Source organism: Euprymna scolopes, chromosome 40, assembly GCF_053919585.1.
Source record: "Euprymna scolopes isolate OS-2025 chromosome 40, ASM5391958v1, whole genome shotgun sequence".
Taxonomy (NCBI): domain Eukaryota; kingdom Metazoa; phylum Mollusca; class Cephalopoda; order Sepiida; family Sepiolidae; genus Euprymna; species Euprymna scolopes.
This window is the reverse complement of record NC_136521.1, coordinates 56,816,213-56,834,965: the sequence shown is the minus strand read 5'-3', so window position 1 is coordinate 56,834,965 and position 18,753 is coordinate 56,816,213. Positions and strand designations below refer to the sequence as shown.

At 33.1% G+C, this 18,753-nt stretch overlaps 1 protein-coding gene across 2 annotated transcripts in view; it reads right to left on the bottom strand.

Moving 5' to 3' along the window:
* Positions 1 to 15,271: 15,271 nt before the first annotated feature.
* The window catches only part of LOC145265583 (meiosis inhibitor protein 1-like), a 768,286-nt gene continuing 764,804 nt past the window's right edge, over positions 15,272 to 18,753 (bottom strand). For both annotated transcript variants that reach the window (XM_080121585.1, XM_080121586.1), the window contains one exon: positions 15,272 to 16,509. In XM_080121585.1, the coding sequence (XP_079977711.1) occupies positions 16,396 to 16,509 (114 nt within the window). In that variant the 3' untranslated portion in view covers positions 15,272 to 16,395. The remainder of the gene's footprint in view (positions 16,510 to 18,753) is intronic.

Here is an 18,753-nt window from a genome sequence, read left to right as displayed (position 1 = left end):
GTGGCAATGTGCCTTGTTTGGGGTGAAAATGTAATTTAAAAAATAAATAAATAAATAAAAAAAAGAGTTCCGGTCAAGAATTGGTTCAGTTTCCAGTGTTATTCAAAATCGATATTGCAAATTTTATAGATTCCTAAAAACGCCCTAGGTTTTAATTTGCAGTGTTCTATTGTTTGTTAAGAAAGTAATTTCTTCAAATGAAGGAATCATCCACATCTACAACTAGCTTACATTGACAAAGTTTAAAGATCTTTTTCAAAGTTGAAGAGAATCAAAAAGGAACCAGACTTATACTTACTTAGACCTAGGAACTCTACATCTTGCAACACATGAGGCAGTCAAAGTACACCATCGTTTTCGATCTGAAGCCAGGTTCACACCATCCCTCCAATTTCTGCGCATTACAATCAAATCTCGATTGTCTGCTTCCAGTTCTTTTTTGATGATTTGTTTTTTCATCAGGGGTCTATTGGGGCACTTGGTTGACAATTCTCTATGGAGCCAATCTTGGGGTATGTTTGAGCCAGACTAGACATTGTTTGCAGATTATTGACAATGAACGAGGAATCACTGTAAAACTAAACAGACTAAATCATTTAAAATTAATAATTGATTCAATGTTTTTGATGGTTGAATTGCATTTAGTTAAACATCTCTCGTGTCCATGCTCAGGACTTCTATGCAAGGGGCGCTATATTTCTGAATTCAGTGCCAACAAAAGAAGAAACTAGCTCCTCTCACTCAGGATTGAACACTGTCAAAACAGCAACAATACAAATAGGCAAGGAGCTGCTAAAAGCAGCCTATCCTGCCTTGACAGAGTACGAAATAGACTTCGTGGCTTAGTGGGGGATGCCCTTTTCTCTTCTCTGCAGCCTCTCTCCCATAGAAGGGACGTTGCGAGCGTGTCTTTGTTTTATCGTTATTTCCATGACAAGTGCTCGTCTGAGCTCCAATCTCTGGTCCCCCCTCGCCAATTTTTCACGAAAAACACCCGTCTAGCTGAAGCTACTGTCATTAATTTTCCCCACTCTTTATCTGTGCCTAAATCCAAACGTAGATTCCATGAGCAGAGCTTCATTCTTAAAAGTGCACGCCTGTGGAACTCTCTTCTGTTTGCCTGTTTCCCACCTGACTACAACTTGGATGTCTTCAAGTCCAACATAAACAAATTCCTGACAAATCGTTCTCTTGAATAAGACACCCTATCAAATATCCAATACTAACGATTACTACGATACTATATCATTGATTACTGTACACGCAATGACCCTTATCCCCGAGTGGCTTCTGGGCCATGATAAGTGGTGACCTTCATGTAAAAAAAGAAAAAAAAAGATACAATTAAAACTTATTTTCTTTATTCATATTACTCAGATCCTTTGCACTGCTATATATATATATATATATATATATATATATATATATATATATATATATATATATATATATATATATAAACGGAATTGAGACATTCTGTATGCAATCTAAACTCTGTTGGGTTGAGCACATAGTCAGGCTGAGTGATTACAGAATGCCTAAAGCCCTTTTGTACAATCAGCTTTAATCTGGAAAAAAAAAAATAAAATGCGCTGACCACCTCATGTTGAAATATAAGGATAAACTTAAGAGCAATCTTACAGCAACACGTCTTCCATCACACTGCTTCTGATAGAAAACTTTTTATGATTAACATGTCGGAATGCTTCTGATGGGATTTGAACATGACCAGGTACAAAAACTCAGGGAAACACTAGAAAGAAAGAAGGAATTGTCTGCCATACAACATTAAATCTATTTTTCGTGTATTGCTTGTGGCCAAATTTGCAAATTGTTGTTGGGACATAAGTCTCATGGAAAGCATAAATACCAAAACTGAATTTAGTTCTGAGGCGAAAGCGACGGGGAGGAGGCAGGGGAGGGGGTCATTATTATCTATACATCTATAAAAGTGAGAATGTGTGCGTGTATGTGCGAGGACACTTCTCAACCTATATACTCAACAATTATTTTTTATCTACAGACTTGAAATTTGGTATATAGAGTATTTTTTTTTGTACAAAGGAGTTACCACTTACCAAGGCCTGAAGGCCACTCGAGGATAAGGGTTAGTGATGGGACGATTCCAATACAATTACAGATTCTGAGTCGTTATAAATCACTATTCAGCTAGAGAGTTTTTACTTTTCCTGATTACCATAGAAACATCTGTAAAATGTGTATATATTTTCTCAAACATAAAAATACACTTATGAGGGTGGTGATCTATAGATTTTAGTTTAAAAATCAATAAATATTTATTATTTCATCATTATAATCAGCAACGGAAGATTTCCTTTTAAACAATATCAAATAAAAAAAATTACAATTGAAAGAATCGCTTTTGGTATTGGAAAATAGTCACAAATTTTTTCCAATTCTGATTCCCTAAAAACAAAAATAAATTCAAATTAATTGTCCCAATATTAATAAGGATTAATGAATGTAAGGTGATAGTATAGTAATCGCTAATCGTGTAAGTTGCATAGACTTTGATTATTTAAGGGGACAGTTGCACAAAAACTTGTTTACATTAGACTTGAAGGCTACCATCCTGTAGTCAGCCAGGAATCAAGCCAATGGAACAATGTTCCACAGGCAGGCAGTTCTAGGAAATAAGCTTTGTTCATGGAATCTGTTTAGACTTAGGCACAGATAAAGAGTGTGTGTGTGTGTGGGGGGGAAACTGTTAATGGTTATTGTAGCTAGTCAAGTGTTTTTTTGTGAAAGTTTGGCAAAGGGGAGATCACAGATTGGAGCTCAGACGAGCACTTGCCATGAAAATGATAAAGTAGAGACAGGTTTGCAACGTCTCTTCTGTGGGAAAGAGGATGCAGGAAAAAAAAAAAAAAAGTGCATCATGTAGGTTTTGAAGTCGGTTTTGAACTATCAAGTTAGGATATGGCATTCAAACATGTGGAAAACGGGATGCTAATGGGTCAAATTTGAAAAATTGGAACTTCGGGAGTCATCAGATTTTTGTCTGTTGTCAACTGTTTCATGACTACGCATGCACGGTCATGAAACATGACAGCTTCCTTATGTTAAGTATAAGTTGGTTTGAAAACAACTTGTAAAGATCATGTCAGGCTCATCTAATGGTTATCGTACTTGACTCACCATCCTAAGGTCTTGGTTTCGATCTCAGGTCAAATAGTCTTTTACTTATAAGAAGTGAACTGTTTAGAAAGAACATAATACTTGCATGCACATATCTCAGTTTCTTTCCGCTTTTTTTTTTTTTTTTACTTCATTTTTTTTTAAAAGGAATTCAACGTTAGGTTGAATACCTATGGTATATCTGTTTATAATAAATAAGAATTTTGCATTAATTAAAATATAATATTTATGAGTATTTTACGACCGGGCAACGCCCGGCAGCCTGCTAGTATATATATGTTTATGGGAAAAATATGCTTATTAAATTATATTCCACCGTTTACTTATACCAATCCTTTAATTTATGAAGCTCGATATATATTAAATATAACTACAGAGCATATACAAATAAATGAGAAAAAGTCTATATTCCAAATTCCAAGATGTTGTTCATAAAAATCAAAGATAGCGTATATATCATAGAACCCAATTGCAACTACTCTTTGAATTTTTACGAGTTTATGTAATGATGCCCATATTCTTTTTATTTTCATTTAAAGTTAATAAGTTCTTATTCTTCTGATGAGTTAAGGCGTAAAATATTCAAAAATTGACAAAATAGTGACATGATTGTTTCTGCGCTACGAAACAGGTACTGTCAAGAATTAAACATTTTAACAAGCTGAAAAAAAATAAACGGTAAGTTAAAAACATATTGGAATTTGGGATATAGAATTTTGTCATATATATATATATATATATATATATATATATATATATATATATATATAGGTTAATCATTTACTTGAAACGTTACTCAGATTGTATAGATCAATCATAATGGAGTAAAAAAAATTTTCCCATACAAAGTTTTTTATATAAAAATTATTTTTAATATAAACCTTTAAAAACTCCAAGCTCAATGAATGCCTTTTTATTGGGTTCCAGAGCATATATAATATAATATAATAAATATAACAATTCTCCAAGTTCCAAATATCAAGTTTTCTCAGTTACTCATTTATTACTTTTCAAAAGGTATCCATTACAATATTGTTTCGTATTGCAACTAACAAGTCTGCAAATTTATGTCTTTCCTGCATATTTAGTCATGTACACATGGTTAGCTTAAAAAAACCTTTTAAAAAACACCATTTTGAACAACGTACATAGTTCATGCAACCTACACAGTACCATTTTTTTTCTCATTACTAAGATTATGATCATACTGTATATAATTTATGTAAAAGAAATTTAATATAAAATCTTTATTTATGAGTACGTGACTAAAAATGCAGCAAAGACATAAATTTGCAAACTTGTTAGTCGCAATACGAAAGAATATTGTAATGGTTACTTGTTGAAAAGTAATAAATGACCAACTGAGAAAATTGCAATTGCAACTACTCTTTAGAGTTTTACAGGTTTATGTAATCATATCCATATTCGTTTTATTTATGCTATTTGAAAATTGGAGAATTATTATATTATACTATATATATATATATATATATATATATATATATATATATATATATATATGATGATTGCAACGTCTTGTCAGACGAGTTCCACTCCCTCAGACACTTAAAGTCCATGAGCCCAAAAATGACTTCCATCGCCACAGGACCATTTTAATAGACAAATGCGTGAGGGAGTATCCATACACAGATGGTGTTACAGAGTCTTAGCTTTGTACGACAGCTAAGTCTCTCTCTCTGTTCAAAATGTTGAGATCCAGCAACAAGCAAGAGCAAGATAGCCAGCAACAAGTTAAACTGCAGACCAGCTTCTCCCGCTTTATGGTTTTTTAAATTAGAGGTTTGCTTCTCCTAGAAAGGTTGCCTTCACCACGGCTTACGGGAGCCCTCTCCACCCCAACACACACATACATACACACAAACACACACGGTGCTAGTTGGCTATTGACCCAGAAAAAGGGTTCATTCGCCCTTTGGAAGGTCTTGTTTTTAATCCTTTAGGGAGACTAGCCACCCTCCTCACCAAACAAATCTGGTGGGGGAACCAGTTTAGTCGCCGGTGACCCGACCATGAGGCAGGTAGTACTGGGTTACATGGTACCAGCAGCATATGATATGACCTGATGACTCCCGAAGTTCCAGTTTTTCAAATTTGACCCATTAGCATCCCGTTTTCCACATGTTTGAATACTCTATATACCAAATTTCAAGTCTGTAGATAAAAAAATATATATATATATATATATATATAAATATATATATATATATATATATATATATATATATATATATATATACTAGCAAAAGTACCCGTCGTTGCTGGGTTCAAAAACAGCCTACAGAAAATGGACTCTGATTTATGAAAATATGATAGGTTATGAAAAGGAAGGGTTGTAAAGAGATAGTTTTATATTATTTGGATTAATTGAATCAAAATTCAATTAATTCAAATAATATAAAACACTGGGTTTATTCTACAATAGACAGATGTATGAAAAAGTTGTCAAAAACACACACACACACACGCACATATATAACAGATAAATGTTACCAAAGGCAAGATATCTATCAGGATAAGTTTTTAGTGCTTTTAATTCCTTTAAAACGTTTATCAGTTTTATAAAATGTAGTGTCTCGCATAACATGAGAACAAGAAAAAAAAATGGACGCTTTTTTTTTTTACTTTTACATCTTTGAAGTCTAGATAATGACATAAAAATAAAAAATAAAATGCTGGTAGAAGGCCACCCAATAAATGTTACCATAACATTTATTGGGTGGATTTCTACCCAAACTCTTTAGTTTGACTAATCCGGCTAATATAAAACAGTAATCCTCATCAAAACAAATTCAGAAACAAAACTTAAAAATTTTTTTTTTATTTCATGTGAAATTTTATGCTCAATGCTCATTCATGGTATATTATTTAATCTTTCTTGTCTCAGGGTGCTTCTTCTAAATCTAGAAACTGTTGCTTATAAGTTTTTTTTTTTTTTTCATGATGTAATTTAAAAAAAAATCTTTTGTCTTTTTCAAGTTTTTATTTTTTTTTTTTTTGATGTTCAAAAACGAATATATGTACTTTCTGAATAAATGTTAATTTTTTAAAATTTCGTTTACTTGTTTTTACAAGCCCCCCCCCACCCCACCCTTTGCACACACAACCTTGCTTTATCAAAATATGACACTGAATGTTATATCCAATTCTTTTATCAAATATCACTGGAGTCATCTTCTTTCTTCTTCAGTTATTGCAGACATCAATGATCATGGCTCTCCTGTAAGAAAAATAACGGACAAGCTTTTTCTTCTTTGGTCATCAGATCTGTTATTGGAAACATCGATGATCATAACTCTCCAGGCCTCTCTGCATCTCGTCAGTGTAGACAAACATTTTACAATTAGTAAATAAAAACGTTCTTCTTCTTCTTCTTCCGGTATTAGGTCTGTTATTGGAACCATCGATGATCATGGCTCTCCAGTCATCTCTGGATTCAGTCTTTCTGATGAGATCTATAGTCCGGTTTCCAGTGACATTGTTGAGATTGTCAGTGAACTTTGTGCGCTGTCTTCCTCTGCTCTTTTTTCCAGCAATTTTTCATAATATCAAGCTTTTTTCAAAGCCGTCTGCCTGTATGAAACCGCCGAATAACTTCAACTGTTTAACATAGATGGTATTGAATAGCGTATGTCAAGCACTTAAAATAAAATAAAAAATAGTGTAGCTAGAAACTTATTTATGTTAAAAAGAAGCCCTGGGAATAAGAATAATAGACATTCCCACTATATTTCGAAGTCAGTTTTGTATTCTATCAAACATGAGAATGTATTTTCAGATTAAAAAAAAACAAAAAAAAAACATATCTCTGCTGCTTCCAAATGACCTTCAGCCGCCTTCATTACTGTCCAACATTCACAACCATCAAGGAGAATTGACCAATGAAGTGGTGCACTCTTATTGTAACAGAGCATCGACGAAAAAAATCAGCAGCAGCCATAGGATAACTGACTAGTGAAAATATTAGCAAGTGTGCACTCACTGACGTCACAGGAAGAGGAAGAAAAGAAAAAAAAATAGACCACATGGTCAAGAGGAGAAGCAAAATGCGTTCTGGAGAAGATGGACGTGTGAACACAAAGGCTAGAAAATGCTGGCCATGGCTGGCGTGAGGTGATGGGGAGAGAGACTTTTAAAAAGCACATAAAATGCATTATTGTTGGAAGAACCACGAAGAATGTATTTCATTTGCACTTTTAAAAAAAATGCAGAGTCAGATTTTTATTTCCTTCCTTTTCTTTTGTTTGTTCCTTTGCGACAAAGTCTCAGGCAACATGCAGGTCCGAGGGTTGAAATGTAACAACACAGTTAAAGTGTGATGGTCATGCTATATATATATATATATATATATATATATATAATAATTTTAAAAATAATATATATGCTGCTCCCCATGTGGGGGTACCAAATTGGTTAAAGGGATTTAGATAAAAATGCACTTTCGTAAATAATTGAATTCATTCAAAACGTATCGCAAAAACAAAAAGAAACAATATCTATATATATATATATAACTACTTCATTTACTCACATAAAATTAATATACAAAAGTAAATTTATGCGTAAACTTTAAGTATTTACTTCAAAAGTGCTCAATACATAGGTAGAGCTAGTTAGTAATTTATAAAATATATATGGCGATTAAGTTACACTGAATATTCCGCGTTTCATCCACTCTAGGATTCTTCAGGCTTTACACTGAATATTTTGCGTTTCATCAGGCTTAAGCCTGAAGAATCCTAGAATGGATGAAACGCGGAATATTCAGTGTAGCTTAATCACCATATATATTTGATAAATAACTATATATATATATATATATATATATATATATTACTTAGGAGTCATCACTTATTAAGGCCTGAAGGCCACTCGAGGATAAGGGGGTTACTGAATGTAAGGTGGTAGTATAGTATATAAAATTTGATTATTTACATCTCTTGATACAATCCTCTACCTGTAGAAGAGTCAAATACGCCCCAAGATGGAGTACTATCGTCACATCTGGGAGGCATAGACGAGTACCATTTCTTGCCTTTACAAAGTTCAAAATCGACTTCAAAATCTAGTGAAGGATGTCTTATTCTCTACCGTTGAGTCTTTCTCACAGAAAAGTGTTATAGGGGACTTATCCATTCACTCGTAATGGGACATTTTAATCTTTACAAAATCCCGCTTCTAATACTGGGAAATAATTGAGAGTCAGACGTCGTAAGGTTTGACAACCAATCCAATAGAAACTAAACCATTTTGGTGGCCATTTTTGCTGTTAGATTGATACAAATGTTCTTGGTAACCCTAGGCAGTGCACGAAAGTGATAAGTCAGTGCAAGGGAGTCTGCACTTGTTGATTGTCGTCTGTGTTGTGGAGTGAATTGTGAAGATTGGTGGTACATTATGGTTGAAGTCAGTTGAGGAAGGTTTGCAAGTGAGTTTGCAGGGCAAAGTAAGTCTCTACTGATGTCAAAGTGCATTGATCAAAGTGATTGGGTCCCCTATGAGTAGACTGAACCAGTTGTTGAACTTATCAGTGTGCATGTTGCAGCTTAACTCGGCGTGAACTGGTACAACTTCCAAAGTTGTTGTTCGTGGATTTTTATGGTGCTTGATGAATCTTTGTGAGGGTTTAGTTGTTGTGTCTGTTGTCGGAGGGAGTGGACCTTGAAGTGTGTTGTTAATACTGGTTGAGCTTGACTTTTTACATCCAGTATGAAGTCGAGAGCTTAGTGTTGGTTCTGAGTTTGTAGAGATGTTCAATAGTTGTGGTTGGTCAAGTCTGGGAGGAATGCTATCTTCTTCGCCAGCTGTGGCCTGTGTTCAAGAATCATTGTCACCTTCTCTGCCAGCTGCTTGCCTCTGTCTAAGCATCATGTCAGGGTCACCACTCGTTGTGAAGGGCCGAAAAACAAGAAGATGTTAATTGATCATACAACTAATAAAATAGACACAAGGCAAAAAAGTAACAGCAATAGCAAAGAAATACTTATTGAAAACTGCTGGAGTTAGCTAGAGGCACTTTAGGAGTAAGCTGGAGTCTCTGGAAGCTGCAAGAGTGGGCTAGAGTCGCTGGAAACTGCAGGAGTGGGATAGAGTCACTGGAAACTGCAGGAGTGGGATAGAGTCGCTGGAAACTGCAGGAGTGGGATGGAGTCGCTGGAAATTGCAGGAGTGGGCTGGAGTCGCTGGAAATTGCAGGAGTGGGCTGGAGTCGCTGGAAATTGCAGGAGTGGGCTGGAGTCGCTGGAAATTGCAGGAGTGGGCTGGAGTCGCTGGAAATTGCAGGAGTGGGCTGGAGTCGCTGGAAATTGCAGGAGTGGGTTAGAGTCGCTGGAAATTGCAGGAGTGGGCTGGAGTCGTTGGAAGCTGCAGGAGAGGGCTAGAGTCACTGGAAGTTGCAGGAGTGGGCTAGAGTCACTGGAAGCTGCGGGAATGGGCTAGAGCCACTGGAAGATGCAGGAGTGAGCTAGAATTGCTAGAAGCTGAAAGAGTGGGCTAGAATCATTGGAATCTGCAGGAGTGGGCTAGAGTTGCTGGAAGCTGCAGGAGTAAATTAGGGGTGCTGGAGTTATTGGAAGTGAGCCAGGGTTGAAGCAGGTTCAGAAGCTGAAGTGGCAGGCTGTGAGAGGGAGTCCAGGAGGCAGGCAGCAATAGAGAGTGGAGTGTGCATCACATTCTGATAGTTTGTGAATCACATAATTAGGGTTGCTGCTCTTACCCCTGGTCTCCCTGGCGACTGGGTCCACTGACTTGATGAGCGTGAAGTTGAAACCGGAATGCTTCTAGCTCCCGAACTGAACTGAAAGATTTGCTATGAAAGCCGTTGACTTTATGAAGAGGTGTTCACGTTACAGGCTCCACAGCCAGTGATGGTGTCACTAAACAATGAATGACTACTATTAATTTTAAGCTGGATTTCTTAATAGCAAAAAATGTATATGGTGTTTATTGCCTATATTTATTTAAATCTCCATCTAGAAATAAAAAGTTTTTACATTGCGGTAGAGTTTTGTGTTTTTTTTTGTTGTTGAAGAAAAGGTTGTCGCTATTTTCCACACGTGTGGCCATGGCGTACTTCTGGGAGTACTATGTTTCAGTCAATAGTGTGTTTTTTGTTTACAAGCATGGGAGTAGTTGACACTCCGAGACAGTGTCAACTGTAAGTGATCTGTTAAGGTAAGAGTGTGGGGAGATATGGGAAAATAAAGGAAAAGTAGAAACACAAAAATAATCTAACAATTTCTTTTTTTATTATTAAAATGGATTGTGTATTTATTTTTTCTTTGTGGTTTATGGAGTTGCAGATGGAAACACATGAATTATTAAAAATAACAAATCAAAAGAAATAAAATGAAATAAATCATTTAAAAGAGAAATTCTTTCTTTTTCTAGCATGAAGATCAGTTTATCAAAATCGGAACAGAACCAAATCAAGACCTGCATGCACGGACGGTCTGATATCATTTGTTTTGACATGTATGAAGAAGTTAAGTATTGTTATTTTCACAATGTTTTGTTGATGTGATGTTCGATAATAAAGCTGGCCAATGCAGAGTTTTGTGTGGCTGGGATTTCAGGAAATACATTTGCTGACATAATGCTGTAAAATGACGTAAAACAAAAGAAATAATGAAAATTCTGATTTATGGAATGATAATAAAAACGGATTGTTTTGGGTCAAAAAGAGGAGAGAAATGCTGACTGGTGAACAGAGCAGTTATCCACATTACTTTGTTGTCACTACAACCTGCCACCTTGACTCTCTGTCTCTCCATAACCACAAGCTCAAATTGCCAAAATAAAGTGCAGTTTGTTTTTATATCAACAAAGGAATCGCTCGATTGTGATTGGAAACGAGTATACATTCACAAGTCTGAAAAACACATCAAGTGATTTTATACATACATTTCAAGATACCATATCGACTCCAACCTTCTTCTGATGTATTGTGTTGAACTCGGAAATTTTCCTGTTGAATACAGGAATCTGCACAGAATTAAAGGTGGAACGTTTTATTTAATCCATGAGGGTAGCACCAGCCAGCCATAAATGAGTAGAAATCCTATGTAATTGACAACTGTAATTTGAGTGCCACACACACACACACAGACACACACACACACACACACACACACACACACTGAGGAGCAACTGGGCTTATGAAAAAGAACTTTAAAAAGTACATAGCAAGCATACCCGGTGAACCAAGTACAAGTGAAATACAAACGATTGCACCGAAAGGGACGGCTAGAATCCTGAAAAGATCTCTTGGTTGGACTCACTAAAATAGGGGTAAATGTCAGACATCTGGTTGGATGTCCCACCCCCTAGAAGAAAAAGTTTAAGAAAAATGAAAAAAAAAAGAGAGAAGATTGAACCTTTGAAAGAAGTGATGAATTTAACAAAATAATTTATTCACTTCACTATGGATCCCTGCCACACTCAAAATACAATTTCAGATTACTTAGAAGTTTTACCCTGTCGTGGTTGATAAATTGAGAGTCTGACAGAAAGATTTCGAAGTTTGACAGAATACACCTGAATAAGGTCGGAGATTATATCAACTAAAATGTTGTGAAAATAGCACTCAAGATGAGAACAGTTGTCCGAACAATCTAAATAATATGAATTATTAATCCTTATCTAAAAATATTCAGAAACTCTTCTCCTTGTTAGGTAGTAGTCTGGGAGGTGTTCAAATTTCAGGATTAGTGCATCTGTTACAAGTATCCACAATGAGCAGTCTTGAAAAGATGAAACACGTATGTGGATGACTCATTATATATATATATATATATATATATATATAAAATTTATAATTTAGGAATTTAAAATTTGTGATTTGAAAAAATTAAATTTCAAATATAGAAATTTTATTGTATGCAAGACAAAGAATACAGTATAGTAAAATATATCTCCTTAACCCATGAGTTTTCGATGTTTATACATCTCCTCGGAGGAAAAATATTAAATATTATAAAAGGTTTGCACCTAATTTGCTAAAGGTAATAAACATAGAAAATTAAATTAAATGTTTCTAAAGTTTTTCAATCATTTTAGCTATATAGAATAAGGAAAATTGGATATTAATGCAGCAAAAAATAAAAAGACCGATAATCACTGGATTTGCACACCAGTAGGTTTATTGTATTTCATTATTCTGAATATATATATATATATATATATATATATATATATATATATATATATATATATATATATATGTCTCTCTCTCTCTCTCTCTCTATATATATATATATATATGACTGTCTGTCTCTCTCTCATATATATATATATATATATATATATATATATATATATATATATATATGTTAAAAATTTTAGACAGTCAAAAAGCATATTTTTTTTTATTTGAAATCAATTATGTATCTACCTTAAAAAAAATGAGTAAGATTTCAACCATGTAAGGTCCTTTTCAAGTTTTTTTTTTCTCATTAATCATTTTTCTCTCAGCGACATAAAAATCTCTCAAGAATGGAAGTTTGCCAAGGTGTTGATAATCTCACTTTCTTTTGAGATATCATTTGAAATTTGATATATTATTAAAAATTCAAGAAAGCCAAACACTGTGTATACTTTTTTTAAAATAAATTATGCATCTCAAAATCAAAACGATATCTCAAAAGTGTCAATATTATTTCATTAACCATGCCACGTTAACCAAGTGTGGCATAATAAATGATCAACACCTTGATGGACTTCCATCTTAGAAAGATTTTTATATATCCAATTGAAAAATGATTTAAAAAATTTAAAAAAAAAAAACGCTTGATAAAGATTTTATATGGTTGAAAGCCTACACATTCATTTAAAGAAGAAAAAAAAAATTATATCGCTTTTGGTTTTCTTAAATTTTTAATATCTATAAATTCAAAATGATATCTTTTAAGTGTCAATATTATTTCATCAAATATATATATATATATATATATATATATATATATATATATAAATATTAGTATAATTATTTTTTATATTTACAGAGACTAGTGTTTCATTCTTTCAAGAATCATCAGTGTAGAGAGTTACGATTACCGCCAGTCAAGAGATTCAAACTTGGCCACGAAGTCCTCACTGGTTTCTTTAGCCACATATAAAATATATTTAGAATGAACATTTATATACATTATCAATGTCATTCAAGAAGGCCAAGAGTGATCTTGTGATTTTAACACCACGATTTGTGCACAAATATAAATGTATATATATATATACACTTTCAATTTGTCTTTACATAAGCAGTAATGTGTTGCTACACAGACATAGGCATGTTTCAGCCTTCTAGCATTAAGTAACTAGATACCTCTTCAGGCAACAACGCTTATATCTAAAATTGAAATTCTTTTAAATACAAGCTACGCATGCGTGGTCCCCCTCTGGTGCTGCATGTGAGATGACGCCACAAAAAATAGTGAAGAAATGATAAATGTGACAAGTGTGGCCTTCAAATTTTCGCTAAGTTTCAGAAAAATCTCATGGATTGGGCAAGTTATAAGGTAAAAAGTGTCATTTTTTCCAATTTTGGGGCATTTGTGAAACCATTTGAACTTCTGGGAATGCCGAGTGAAAAATGGACAAACGGTGCAGTTTCACGCCTTAAGGTATGTATATTTGAATTCAGCACCATGGAAAACCACTGTATAGACATGCATATTAAGTCTTTGAGTAATATGAAAAAAGAATTAAAAAAAGGCATGTTTTTTTAGCCCTAAAAGTCACAGAGGGCAGCGAACAAGAATTTTTCCAGGGTCACTCATACTGAATTTATATTAAGAACAATGGTCTACACATTTTGGCCAAGTTTCAGGGAAATCTAATGAATAGATCAAACGCTATGAGACAAAAAGTGTCATTTTTGGCTATTTTGGGGCATTTTTTTACCTCTTTTTAGCCCCTGGATACACCGAATCTCAGTGTAAATGGATAACAGTGCAGTTTCAGGCCTTAACACATGTATATTTAAGACGCCTCTTTTTGTGGCTCATACTGTGAAAAACCACCATAAAGTCAGACATATACAGTTTTTGTTGAGAAATATGAAAAAAGAGCCACAAAAAGAGGCGTTTTTAGCACTATAAGTCCCCGGGGACACAAACCAGAATTTTGTCAATGGGCTCTATATTTTAGCCAAGTTTCAGAAAAATCTAATGGATGGATCAAAAGTTATGGAGCAAGACATGTCATTTTGGGTCATTTTGGACGTCTTTTGAGCCCCTGGGGACACAACAGGAATTTCTGCAAAAAGTTTTTTTTACTGTACACATCTATTTAATGAAATACAATTTGTGGTAAAATTTCAGGAAAAACTAATGGACGGTTATCTAGCAATCGTCCGGACTAACAGATGCATGGACTCATGAACACCACTGAAAACATAAGTCCTTTTCTGATAAATCGGGGGACCAATAAGCATTGTTGCCTGAAAATGTCTCTTAAATACTAGAAGACTGAAACATGTTCATGACTGTGTAGCAACACATTACTGCTTATGTAAAGACAAATTGAAAGTGTAACTTGCTCTACCCCGGTATTGAGCACTTTTGTATTAGCCTTGTTATATTTCACTGGTTACCTTACCTTTGAAAAATAGCAACCTCAAATTATGTATGTAAATATATATATATATATATATATATATATATATATATATATATATATATATAAATAATGCTTGTATTGCTGAAGTTTCCTAGATGTAAATCCACTGAAACTCTGGTGTTTATCAAAAAAGTGCTCAATAACAAACAGAACATTATTATATTATATTTTATTGGCTACATATGTGCATACATGTTTCTGCTATTATTTCTTTCAAAATGGAGCATCATCAAGCTGGATCCTTATCAACTGATGATGCTGCATCTTTAAAAGAAATTCCAGCAAAATCATGTACGCAAATATGTAGCCAATAATACTTGTATAAATAAACATTATATATATATATATATATATAAAGTGTAGGTTTATTTTTATTGTCACTGATTTTAAGTAACTTTTTCATTTTTAGCAACTTGTTTGCATTTAATGTAACTCTAAGAATACAGAAGAAAGTATATCAGCATTGTTTTTCTTTATAATGTTTGTTCAAGTTCATTTTCTCCAGATATAATCTGCATATTATGTCTTTGTTGTTGCATTACCGAAATAGTAATCCAAAGAAATAAATTTTTAAACCTATCAAGAGTAGATTAGCTGAAAATGCCCATCATTTTAACCATCTTAGAAGACTATGGCTTCCCTTAAAATTCTACATTTTGTATTTGTTATTACCCTTCAGGTACGATTTTTGAATGGAGATATTTTGTGTGACTGAAAAAATGATTTTGGGATACTCCTATCTTGAAAGGGTTAAAATTAGCAGTAATTCTCATACAGAGATTTTACATGACATCTAAACGAAACCATAGAATGTATAGACTCTTGGTTTTTTTTTTACATGAAAAACAAAAAAAAAAGATGGAAAGTATTTGGATTATTCAAACTACTATTCTCACTTTGTTTTTTTTTTTTTTTACAGTGCTTTGGTTGATATAACCACCAATCTTTATGGCCATCTTTTCAAACTTTAGAATTTTTATGTCTAACTCGGGAATGCCCGTGTCATACTTGGAAATGCCCGTGTCATACTTGGGAATGCCCATGTCATACTTGGGAATGCCTGTGTCATACTTGGAAATCTCCATGTCAGACTCAGGAATCTTCAAGATTATCTTTTTATTTCATTAACTGGGGTACATCGTTTTTGATCCATCAACCATGGCCAAGTAAATGTGTTAAGTGATTTAATTTATATTTTTAGCATCACCTATAGTGGAAAACGAACCTTCCACCACCAAAAAGCTGTCACTTAAAACTGAGTGTTACTCAACACCTTTAGCCTTTGTACCACAAGTACATGAAGAAGGCCAGAGGTTACATAAACTATATTATGGGAATAGCACTCAAAATGAGAACAATAATCCAAATAATACAAATTATCAACCCTCATCTCAAGAGATACACCTGAAGAAGGTCGGAGGTTACATCGGCCGAAATGTTGTGAAAAATAACATTCAAGATGAGAACAGTAGTCCGAATAATACAAATAATCAATCCTCATCTCAAAATTATGAAACATGGATATTATTCATTGTTATATATATGTTATATTCCATTGTTATTTGCTATCATCTAATATATAAAGTTATCTTGTCGGAAAAGCTAATCACTAGTCTCTGTAAATAAAATGCTTTCATTTTTTTCATCTTGGATAAGTTCCTTGACTTTTTCAATTAATGTGGCTTCAACTTTCTCATTGGCTGCCAACTCTAATAACTGAAATAGAAAAAAAGGAAACAAAAGAAATTTATTAAAATATAATATAAAAAAATATATATTATTATAAAATTAGCAATATTATAATTAGTCCTTGCGTGAAAGAGTAGGACACAAAATGTTTTAAATAATAATAATAGAATAACAATAACAAAGACTTTTAGCTGGCGAGGACTACTATTGACCGTAACCAGTTATAGAGTCCTTTTGAAATTTTCATCTCTATTTTTCTCGTTATGTACTGAATATTTGTTAATATATATAAATATGTTCCTTATTAAATTTAAAAAATTTTCTATTCTGAAAGAAGTTTAAAAAAATTTAATCTAAAAAAGTTATTTTAAAGTTTTTGTCAAATAGATTCAGATTTTCTCATTATTCAGACCTGTATTACAAAGAGGGGGTTGCAAAAAATGAGTTGTGGTGTGAAGAGAAATACAAACTGAAACAGAGAGAATATTCAGACCTGTAATAATACAAAGAGGGGGGGGGTTGCAAAAATGAGTTGTGGTGTGAGGAGAAATACAAACTGAAACAGAAAGAATATTTAGACCTGTAATAATACAAAGAGAGGGTTGCAAAAATAAGTTGTTGTGTGAGGAGAAATACAAACTGAAATAGAGAGAAGGAGAGTTTCAAAATATAATCTTAAAAAGATAAGATACAAGTTAGAAAAGCATTTCATCCAAGGCATGAAAATTGTGAAATAAAATGTTTTTACTATAGGCTTTAAAAATAAAGGTACAAAATTCAATTTGAAATTTATTTATCTTCAAAGTGCACTTTTATAAATTTTACAAAGTAAGGTATAAAAATTTAATTTAAATTGAATCAAAAAATTACCTTGGATTTATTTTATGTAATGTACATTTTGTTGCAATTTAAAAACATTATCTTTCATCTAGCAATTAATGATATAGATATAAAATTTTCAATGATTTTTTTAAAAAGTGCAACAGAATGTACATGTGTATGGCAGCAACTGTATGACCATCAACATATGCAAATGACCGAGCCATGTGCGAGGTGACGTCACAGTGGAGAAGAAGGAAAGAAAATGATTATAAAAAAGAAAAATGTGGCCTGAGAAGGACAGAGATAGACATGTTAAACACATAATGCAAGAGCAACAGGAAAAAATGTGTCCTAAACATAACCAGACAAAGACAGAGTGCCACATATTTGACACGGAAGAATCTTGTTAAGCACCTTGGAGTATGAGAAGATTGTTTTTTAGGAGACAAGATGCTATTCTGGAAGTACCTGTAAATAAATGTCTTTTGTTACAATTGATAAAAAAGGCGAGTAAAATTCTCTCTTTGTCTTTGTTTCCTTGTGACTGTCTGCATACAACGTGTGGGTCCAGAGTGTTGATATGTAACAATATCGTTGCACAACATTGGATATGTACCTTTCTTCCTCCACACGTAGCCGCCCAACAAAAAGAAGAGAGAAAAAAAACAAACTAAGTCTTTCATGAATATGTTGATTTATTAATTAAAGTCTCAGAATAAAGAAAAAAATAATTTTAATTATTTCATTAAAAAAAAATTATATAACCTTATTCGATTTTCTAAATTTTTAAATTAAACTTGTGAAATAATGTTTTCAAACATGTGAGCAATTTTCTCTGTATTTAATAATGTTATTATATGTTGGATATATATTAACTTTTTGGCCTCATTAGTAGGATGGAGAAGTTATTTATATTATTTATGTTGCCAGACTTTTATTATCTTCATCTTTACTCTTTATTTGCTTGTTTGTTTTTGTTTTTTTTTTTTTACAATGTTTCTACTGACATGCCTTCCAGCCATTTTCTCTCTATACATGAAAATAATCAATTCCTTGTATTTAACACTAGCATATACAATACCTAAGTAATCAACACAATTGAATACAAGAGAAACCATGACTGTGGATGAACAATATATCTGAAGAAGGCCAGAAGGTACATCAGTCATAAAAGAGTAGGAAATAAATAGAAACAGTAAAACAATCCAAATAAAAACAATGAAAATAATAACTTTACTTCAATAAGAAAACATATACAAATTGATACAAAAGGTTATAAAACTTGTTGATATTAATACTTTTCAGATTGAGAAACAAACTTACATCACATAAGAAATGTTGATTTAGAGTGAAAATATTCAGTTAATGTAACTTATAGAATATATGCAAAATAAGTGTAAAAATATACAGTTTATGGTGTTTATTAAAATAAATGTTGAATTTATGTGA